General features: G+C 40.4%; 1 protein-coding gene across 1 annotated transcript in view; it reads left to right on the top strand.

Moving 5' to 3' along the window:
- Nucleotides 1-1,034: 1,034 nt before the first annotated feature.
- The window catches only part of LOC138851127 (uncharacterized), a 10,490-nt gene continuing 1,073 nt past the window's right edge, over nt 1,035-10,451 (top strand). The window contains exons 1-4 of the mRNA XM_070079695.1: nt 1,035-1,272; nt 3,097-3,454; nt 7,919-8,197; nt 9,221-9,349. Of these exons, the coding sequence (XP_069935796.1) occupies nt 1,195-1,272; nt 3,097-3,454; nt 7,919-8,197; nt 9,221-9,349 (844 nt within the window). The 5' untranslated portion in view covers nt 1,035-1,194. The remainder of the gene's footprint in view (nt 1,273-3,096; nt 3,455-7,918; nt 8,198-9,220; nt 9,350-10,451) is intronic.

Here is a 10,451-nt window from a genome sequence, read left to right as displayed (position 1 = left end):
AGGAGAGAGGTACAATTGGAAGGGAGGGAGGCAGGAGAGAGGTACAACTGGAAGGGAGAGAGGCGGGAGAGAGGTACAATTGGAAGGGAGGGAGCTAGGAGAGAGGTACAACTGGAAGGGAGGGAGGCAGGAGAGAGGTACAATTGGAAGGGAGGGAGGCAGGAGAGAGGTACAATTGGAAGGGAGAGAGGCGGGAGAGAGGTACAATTGGAAGGGAGGGAGGCAGGAGAGAGGTACAATTGGAAGGGAGAGAGGCGGGAGAGAGGCGGGAGAGAGGTACAATTGGAAAGGAGGGAGGCAGGAGAGAGGTACAATTGGAAGGGAGAGAGGCAGGAGAGAGGTACAATTGGAAGGGAGGGAGGCAGGAGAGAGGTACAATTGGAAAGGAGAGAGGCGGGAGAGAGGTACAATTGGAAGGGAGGGAGGCAGGAGAGAGGTACAATTGGAAGGGAGAGAGGCAGGAGAGAGGTACAATTGGAAGGGAGGGAGGCAGGAGAGAGGTACAATTGGAAGGTAGAGAGGCAGGAGAGAGGTACAATTGGAAGGGAGGGAGGCAGGAGAGAGGTACAATTGGAAGGGAGAGAGGCAGGATAGAGGTACAATTGGAAGGGAGAGAGGCGGGAGAGAGGTACAATTGGAAGGGAGGGAGGCAGGAGAGAGGTACAATTGGAAGGGAGAGAGGCGGGAGAGAGGTACAATTGGAAGGGAGGGAGGCAGAAGAGAGGTACAATTGGAAGGGAGAGAGGCGGGAGAGAGGTACAATTGGAAGGGAGGGAGGCAGGAGAGAGGTGAAATTGCAAGGGAGAGACGTACAATTGGAAGAGAGGGAGGCAAGAGAGAGGTACAACTGGAAGGGAGGGAGGCAGGAGAGAGGTGCAATTGGAAGGGAGAGAGGTAGAATTGAGTTTGAGTAAAGAGGTAGCAAGAGTGGGAAGGGAACTGGGGTGCTAGAAGGGAGGATAACGAGGGGGTGGAGGGAAAGAACCTCACCAACTTGGCTGGTGTTACCTGCTTGAAGTCTCAGTTGAGAGTTGGTCGTCGCAGCCAGCGTCATCCCACCGACCTACCAGCTCACCACGAACTCCGCTGTAGCAGCCAAGAGAGTCTACCGGCAGTACCCACACTTCAGCAATACTGACAGTGGCAGCACACACAAAGAAGCAACAGTAACAGTAGCAGCAGCAAATCTATAACATGAAGACGGGTATTCTGCTGCTGTTGTCCTGCCTCCTGGTGGCTGAGGCCTCTGGCGCCCTCGGGAAGAGACTTCGGGTATGTTATTCACTCGTTCTTGTTTCACGTTTTTTCGAACATCTAGGTAAATACAAGTAAGAAATACATCTGTCTCGTGCTCAGCAGACGGAGGATCAAGCTTCCACAATGTCTACGCTGAATGATTCACATAGTTCCAGCGCTTATCATAAATCATTTATTTATTTAATCACTTTTTCGAGTCTGTATATTACAGTATATTCGTGGGGAAGCAGTAAACAAGTAAGCATCATGCAGCACTTGGGCTGTGGGGAGGGTAGCTCCAGTTTCTTTGATCAAGAGCCCTTCACCCCTTAATAGCGTGCGCTAAGGCCGTAAGGGTCATATAACACCTAGAGAACAGAAAAATAACACTGACCAACAAGATTTAACTTTTTATCTAGTTCAGAAGCCAAACTGATTATTTCAAGTTAAGTTTGATGTGTTTACCAAGAGTCTGAGGTTCAGTTTGTAACGTAATATATTATAAAATCTTATTAACAATATTTTGGTTATTTAAGTTTGAAAAAGCACTTGATATGTTACCTAACAATTATAGGCATCGTATTTTGGGTAGATATTATGTGTGGTGCATGCAAGGACTAAATATAATCTTTCTTAACAGAAATCCATTCTCGACTAAAGCATCGAGAAATTAACCTGGTTAAATATGTCGGTTTCGATCCCCGGCAAGTCACAGTATTGTTATTTGTTTTAAAACCCCTTCTTTCATGGATGCATTAATGTATATATATATATATATATATATATATATATATATATATATATATATATATATATATATATTAAATTTCCTCATTCGTGTCACTCCTTTTGCTCAATTTAGTCTTATTGTAAAGATTTACATTAGTTTTTATTGCTTATTTTGCTTAAGTTCTTTGCATCCTAAACAAAGAAATTTGTATAATTTCGTCTTGCAAATTGTCATAAACAAATTGAAAATATTTAAAGGACAAGTGCCAGTCCTCGTGGCACTTTAAATGGTGATTTTTTCCCATGAGGACATTTTTCCTGCTAGTATTGACTATTTTCCTTACAAAGGGAAATTCCCTGTAATAACTTGGCTGCCATCCCTCTTCTTTTGCAGTTTCGTCTTAGTCTTTCATCAGTTTTCATGAATTTTCTAATCGACGCAAACATCATGCTGGTAGGCAGGTATTTGTTCTCTTTAGAGTTTTATATACTTTTCTCTAATTGTATATTCTAGATATTTTCCCGACGTCTTTCAGTGAGTTAGGTCTATAGTTCAAAGAAACTCCCCTCTCACCTTTGTCACCCATAAAACAGTCGACGAGAACCCAGGTACCTACTTCCTGCTAGGTGAACATGGGCAACAGTTGTGAGGTGAGTCGATGAATTAGACACTTGGGTATCTTTATTGTGGAAATATTTCCACAATAAACAAACCCATATGTCTAATTCATCATCTTGTTGGTTTTCTGAACCATTTACCTTCACAATGTGAGATGTTTACAATTCGTCTCGACCCTCTCAGGATTGAAACAGAGTTCTTCGATTACATGCCAAAGGAGCTACAGAGATACTCGCTCCGCTTAGTTCATGTTCTCTGTTAAATTCTCACCTAAGATATTTAGTTCAAGTCTTCTCTTTAGCTAAAGGAATACTGTTTGATAGCATGCCTGTCTCGTGGTGCCAGAAGGGTGTATCAAGCCTTCAACGCTCTTTGTGCTTAATGACCTCCAACAGGTTTAACGCTCGCGCGAATAATAATAATAATAATAATAATAATAATAATAATAATAATAATAATAATAATAATAATAATTATAATAATAATAGTAATCTTTTACTGTAACCTAATAGAGTTCTAGGGAAGAGAGGCACCAGCTACACCCACAAGAAAGAAACCTGGCCCAGGAGGACTACAACTTAACTCTAGCAACCCTGGACGCTGAAGCCCTAGGTGTGGAGAACTTAGGTGATGAAGAGAACCTAGGTGACGAGGACTTAGGACTTGCGGATCCAGATGTTGAGAATCTAGGTGACGAGGACCTGGGTGACGAGAAGTCGAGGTCTGCCTACGCCAGGGCTATTTGCTACAGGGGACTCGTCAACACGTGTAGTATACAGGGTGGCATCTGTGTGAGCATTGGAAAGTGCAAAAGAAAAGCCAGGATACTCTCAGCCAAAGGATGCCAGTCCTGTAACTGCTGCCCCGGAAGTGAGTGTATAGTGTCCTTATCAATATATATATATATATATATATATATATATATATATATATATATATATATATATATATATATATATATATATATATATATATATATATATATATATATATATATATGCATGCAAGGAATTCGCGAGCGCATGCGAAATATACACAAACACTGATCTCTGGCTGAAGGAGACTCGAACCTACGAACCTTAGGACAAGGTACGCAGTGCTTTACCAATCTACCCACACTGGACCAATACCTTGGCGTGTAGCATCCGCTACACGTTTGATCCAAGGCAGCCAGCTTTCAGGGAGAAGGCTTACAGCGTTTCATCTCATCCCCTGCATGCATCAGCCTTACTAGAGATCTCTAGTAAGGCTGATGCATGCAGGGGATGAGATGAAACGCTGTAAGCCTTCTCCCTGAAAGCTGGCTGCCTTGGATCAAACGTGTAGCGGATGCTACACGCCAAGGTATTGGTCCAGTGTGGGTAGATTGGTAAAGCACTGCGTACCTTGTCCTAAGGTTCGTAGGTTCGAGTCTCCTTCAGCCAGAGATCAGTGTTCATATATATATATATATATATATATATATATATATATATATATATATATATATATATATATATATATATATATATATATATATATATCATAGGTAGTAGGTTGGTAGACAGCAACCACCCAGGGAAGTACTACCGTCCTGCCAAATGACTGTGAAACAAAAACCTGTAACTGTTTTGCATGATGGTAGGATTGCTGGTTTCTTTTTCTGTCTCATAAACACGCTAGATAACAGGGATATCTTGCTTCTCCTACTTACACTTTGGTCACACTTCACAGACACGCACATGCATATATATATATACATACATCTAGGTTTTTCTCCTTTTTCTAAATAGCTCTTGTTCTTTTTTTATTTCTTCTATTGTCCATGGGGAAGTGGAAAAGAATCTTTCCTCCGTAAGCCATGCGTGTCGTATGAGGCGACTAAAATGCCGGGAGCAATGGGCTAGTAACCCCTTCTCCTGTATACATTTACTAAAAAAGAGAAGAAGAAAAACTTTATAAAACTGGGATGCTTAAATGTGCGTGGATGTAGTGCGGATGACAAGAAACAGATGATTGCTGATGTTATGAATGAAAAGAAGTTGGATGTCCTGGCTCTAAGCGAAACAAAGCTGAAGGGGGTAGGAGAGTTTCAGTGGGGGGAAATAAATGGGATTAAATCTGGAGTATCTGAGAGAGTTAGAGCAAAGGAAAGGGTAGCAGTAATGTTAAATGATCAGTTATGGAAGGAGAAAAGAGAATATGAATGTGTAAATTCAAGAATTATGTGGATTAAAGTAAAGGTTGGATGCGAGAAGTGGGTCATAATAAGCGTGTATGCACCTGGAGAAGAGAGGAATGCAGAGGAGAGAGAGAGATTTTGGGAGATGTTAAGTGAATGTATAGGAGCCTTTGAACCAAGTGAGAGAGTAATTGTGGTAGGGGACCTGAATGCTAAAGTAGGAGAAACTTTTAGAGAGGGTGTGGTAGGTAAGTTTGGGGTGCCAGGTGTAAATGATAATGGGAGCCCTTTGATTGAACTTTGTATAGAAAGGGGTTTAGTTATAGGTAATACATATTTTAAGAAAAAGAGGATAAATAAGTATACACGATATGATGTAGGGCGAAATGACAGTAGTTTGTTGGATTATGTATTGGTAGATAAAAGACTGTTGAGTAGACTTCAGGATGTACATGTTTATAGAGGGGCCACAGATATATCAGATCACTTTCTAGTTGTAGCTACACTGAGAGTAAAAGGTAGATGGGATACAAGGAGAATAGACGCATCAGGGAAGAGAGAGGTGAAGGTTTATAAACTAAAAGAGGAGGCAGTTAGGGTAAGATATAAACAGCTATTGGAGGATAGATGGGCTAATGAGAGCATAGGCAATGGGGTCGAAGAGGTATGGGGTAGGTTTAAAAATGTAGTGTTAGAGTGTTCAGCAGAAGTTTGTGGTTACAGGAAAGTGGGTGCAGGAGGGAAGAGGAGCGATTGGTGGAATGATGATGTAAAGAGAGTAGTAAGGGAGAAAAAGTTAGCATATGAGAAGTTTTTACAAAGTAGAAGTGATGCAAGGAGGGAAGAGTATATGGAGAAAAAGAGAGAGGTTAAGAGAGTGGTGAAGCAATGTAAAAAGAGAGCAAATGAGAGAGTGGGTGAGATGTTATCAACAAATTTTGTTGAAAATAAGAAAAAGTTTTGGAGTGAGATTAACAAGTTAAGAAAGCCTAGAGAACAAATGGATTTGTCAGTTAAAAATAGGAGAGGAGAGTTATTAAATGGAGAGTTAGAGGTATTGGGAAGATGGAGGGAATATTTTGAGGAATTGTTAAATGTTGATGAAGATAGGGAAGCTGTGATTTCGTGTATAGGGCAAGGAGGAATAACATCTTGTAGGAGTGAGGAAGAGCCAGTTGTGAGTGTGGGGGAAGTTCGTGAGGCAGTAGGTAAAATGAAAGGGGGTAAGGCAGCCGGGATTGATGGGATAAAGATAGAAATGTTAAAAGCAGGTGGGGATATAGTTTTGGAGTGGTTGGTGCAATTATTTAATAAATGTATGGAAGAGGGTAAGGTACCTAGGGATTGGCAGAGAGCATGCATAGTTCCTTTGTATAAAGGCAAAGGGGATAAAAGAGAGTGCAAAAATTATAGGGGGATAAGTCTGTTGAGTGTACCTGGTAAAGTGTATGGTAGAGTTATAATTGAAAGAATTAAGAGTAAGACGGAGAATAGGATAGCAGATGAACAAGGAGGCTTTAGGAAAGGTAGGGGGTGTGTGGACCAGGTGTTTACAGTGAAACATATAAGTGAACAGTATTTAGATAAGGCTAAAGAGGTCTTTGTCGCATTTATGGATTTGGAAAAGGCATATGACAGGGTGGATAGGGGGGCAATGTGGCAGATGTTGCAAGTGTATGGTGTAGGAGGTAGGTTACTGAAAGCAGTGAAGAGTTTTTACGAGGATAGTGAGGCTCAAGTTAGAGTATGTAGGAAAGAGGGAAATTTTTTCCCAGTAAAAGTAGGCCTTAGACAAGGATGTGTGATGTCACCGTGGTTGTTTAATATATTTATAGATGGGGTTGTAAGAGAAGTAAATGCGAGGGTCTTGGCAAGAGGCGTGGAGTTAAAAGATAAAGAATCACACACAAAGTGGGAGTTGTCACAGCTGCTCTTTGCTGATGACACTGTGCTCTTGGGAGATTCTGAAGAGAAGCTGCAGAGATTGGTGGATGAATTTGGTAGGGTGTGCAAAAGAAGAAAATTAAAGGTGAATACAGGAAAGAGTAAGGTTATGAGGATAACAAAAAGATTAGGTGATGAAAGATTGAATATCAGATTGGAGGGAGAGAGTATGGAGGAGGTGAACGTATTCAGATATTTGGGAGTGGACGTGTCAGCGGATGGGTCTATGAAAGATGAGGTGAATCATAGAATTGATGAGGGAAAAAGAGTGAGTGGTGCACTTAGGAGTCTGTGGAGACAAAGAACTTTGTCCTTGGAGGCAAAGAGGGGAATGTATGAGAGTATAGTTTTACCAACGCTCTTATATGGGTGTGAAGCGTGGGTGATGAATGTTGCAGCGAGGAGAAGGCTGGAGGCAGTGGAGATGTCATGTCTGAGGGCAATGTGTGGTGTGAATATAATGCAGAGAATTCGTAGTTTGGAAGTTAGGAGGAGGTGCGGGATTACCAAAACTGTTGTCCAGAGGGCTGAGGAAGGGTTGTTGAGGTGGTTCGGACATGTAGAGAGAATGGAGCGAAACAGAATGACTTCAAGAGTGTATCAGTCTGTAGTGGAAGGAAGGCGGGGTAGGGGTCGGCCTAGGAAGGGTTGGAGGGAGGGGGTAAAGGAGGTTTTGTGTGCGAGGGGCTTGGACTTCCAGCAGGCATGCGTGAGCGTGTTTGATAGGAGTGAATGGAGACAAATGGTTTTTAATACTTGACGTGCTGTTGGAGTGTGAGCAAAGTAACGTTTATGAAGGGATTCAGGGAAACCGGCAGGCCGGACTTGAGTCCTGGAGATGGGAAGTACAGTGCCTGCACTCTGAAGGAGGGGTGTTAATGTTGCAGTTTAAAAACTGTAGTGTAAAGCACCCTTCTGGCAAGACAGTGATGGAGTGAATGATGGTGAAAGTTTTTCTTTTTCGGGCCACCCTGCCTTGGTGGGAATCGGCCAGTGTGATAATAATAATATATATATATATATATATATATATATATATATATATATATATATATATATATATATATATATATATATATATATATATATATATATATATATATATATATATATATATATATATATATATATATTAGTAATACTACTACTGATAAAATAATAATGAGAAAAATTATTGTAATAATATCATGACTGACGAGTGTAACACCAACGTGTTTCTTCTCACACAGCACCAACCGTTGGGTGCCCCCCTCAGCTACCGTGCAACATGCAGGGTGGGATATGTAGTTACCATTGCCCCTCGAACACCATAAAATATCCTGGTCTCTGTGGCAGGAACGATTGCTTCTGCTGCGGCAACTGTCCTCAAACCCAGTCTTGCTGGAACTTAAATGGAAAATGCTTGATGAGCTCCATCCCCTGTCATGGTAAAGTCATGACAGGAATTTGTAAATTTCCTCAGTGTATATGCTGCGTTCCTCACCCTCCGCCGACTATACATACAGAAAGTAAGTTTTTGTTACTGTTTAAGGGTTGTGAATGCTCGAGAAGCCGTCTACTGTAACTTATAGTTAGGCTTTAAATAATAAGATATTGCAACCCTTTCGGCTTTAGTGCTTCCGAACGAATACAACAAAAATAATTCCAGCAATTATTTCTTATTTTTTTTTCACTCTGCTAAAATTTCCTTCACGGATTCCTTCCCGTTGTTTATTATCCGTGTGATTTAAGGTCAGCTGTTTCTTGATCATTATCTACACTGCAAACTTTAATTTCACAGAAAATGGTAAAAATTACACGTGTTTTAAGTGGATATAATGAAGCTATGGCTTCATTGTATGGTCACCGTAACGCTGTATGTACTCTAGTCAGTACACAGTAAACGCAGATATAAAGGACGGGAGGGCATATAACTCGTTGATAAATTAGACACATGGGTAATACTTCATCAGTCCAATGCAAAGAAGAATATTGAAGTACACGAGGAGATTGAGGTCAAGTCTTTCAGCCTGGAGTCGACGTAATCAGTTCATGGACTGATTACTTTAATCTTATTTTGATCTTTACTGTTCTTTGTATTGGACTGATGAAGCCACTAGTTGGCGAAACGTTTCCACAATAATGATACCCAAGTGTTGCTCATGTGTCTAATTTATCAACTTGTCGGTTCTCTGAACCGTTTTGGTCCCTCCTGGACCCAAAATTTTACTACGACTATGTGAACAAAAAAAATTCAAGTGTTTCAATTTCACATCCAAAAGTTTTTGCTTAGGTTTTTGTAACTAAAAATATTTAATAATATTAATACTACTACTAATAATAATAACAACCACAATAATAATAATAATAATAATAATAATAATAATAATAATAATAATAATAATAATAATAATTATTATTATTATTATTATTATTATTATTATTATTATTATTATTATTATTATTATTATTTATACATGTTTATTCTAGTGAGATACACTTAATACAAAACTTTCGTACATGGAAGAGCCAATATTTATACTTGTGAACAGAGCCGCATTGCCCCCACAAGAAGAAGTGCGAGTGGAAGGGCGGAGTATGCAAGTGGGAGTGTTCCAGAGGTGAAGAGGAAGATCATAGTTCCTGCGGTCATAAGGGATGCGTCTGCTGCCTTAAGAAACGTAAGTAAACCAAGTATATTGTTTGGAGAACTTGATTAGTACGGACGGAGGTTTCGAGCCTCCGCTGCTCCTTGAGCCGAATGGTCCACACGAGTTTAACTCACATGAACATATATATACAGCGAGTATGTGAAGGCATACAGTATGACGCGTGTTAATACAATCTGCTTCAAACTATTTTAACTTTTTTTTAAACTCTTTTTCTCTTTTGGTAAGGGGATTTTTTTTTAATTCACTTTAAGTGCTAAACCCATGTGGGTCATTGAGCGCAAGACATGGTGGAGGCTTGATCCTCCGCCTGCTGAGCACCAGACAGACGCACTTCCTATTTGAACTCTCCTAGATATCCTTCTGTCAGCAAAAACAACAGGGCAAGACTGTAATAATTATAAGGGTATAAGACTGTTGAGTATACTGGTTAAACTTAATGTTAGAATTATTATTGAAGGAATTAAGGGTAAGAGATAACGTAGGATGACAGAGGAAGAAGGAAGTTTTAGGAAGGTCAGGGGAAGTTCAAGTGCTTGCACTGACGCATGTAAGTGTGCAGCACTTGAATAATGATAAGGAACTATTTGCAGCATTCATGAATTTAGAAAGGGCACGTCATAGGCTGGATGGGGCAGCAATGTGGCACTTGTTACAAATGTATGGAGTTAGTATTACGCTATTAAAGCAGTAGAGAGTTTTTATGAAGAGAGTGAGGCTCAGGTTAGGGTATGTAGGAGAGGAGAGGAGAGGACCATTTTCCAGTAAAACTCGCCTTAGACAGAAACATGTTGTGTTACCACGGTTGTTTAATATCTTTGTAGATAGAGGTTATAAAAGAAATTAATTCTAGGCTACTGCGTTGAAGTGTGGGAATAAGATAATGAATCTGATACGAATTACGAGTTGACACAGTTGCTCTACGCCGGTGACACGATTCTTTCAGGATAATCTGCAGAATGGTTGCGAAGGTCGGCATAAGAGTTAGGGAAGGTGCGTGAAAGAATAAAATTAAACGTAATCAGTGATAAGAGGCAGGTTATGAGATATTAATAAAGAACTGAGGGTGTCGAACCAGGTAAGAACCAGAAATAATGGATTTAAGTTGGATAAA

The sequence above is a fragment of the Cherax quadricarinatus genome, unplaced genomic scaffold, assembly GCF_038502225.1.
Source record: "Cherax quadricarinatus isolate ZL_2023a unplaced genomic scaffold, ASM3850222v1 Contig4, whole genome shotgun sequence".
NCBI classification, from domain to species: domain Eukaryota; kingdom Metazoa; phylum Arthropoda; class Malacostraca; order Decapoda; family Parastacidae; genus Cherax; species Cherax quadricarinatus.
The sequence above is the reverse complement of the archived record's forward strand: the minus strand, read 5'-3'. Positions and strand labels throughout refer to the sequence as shown.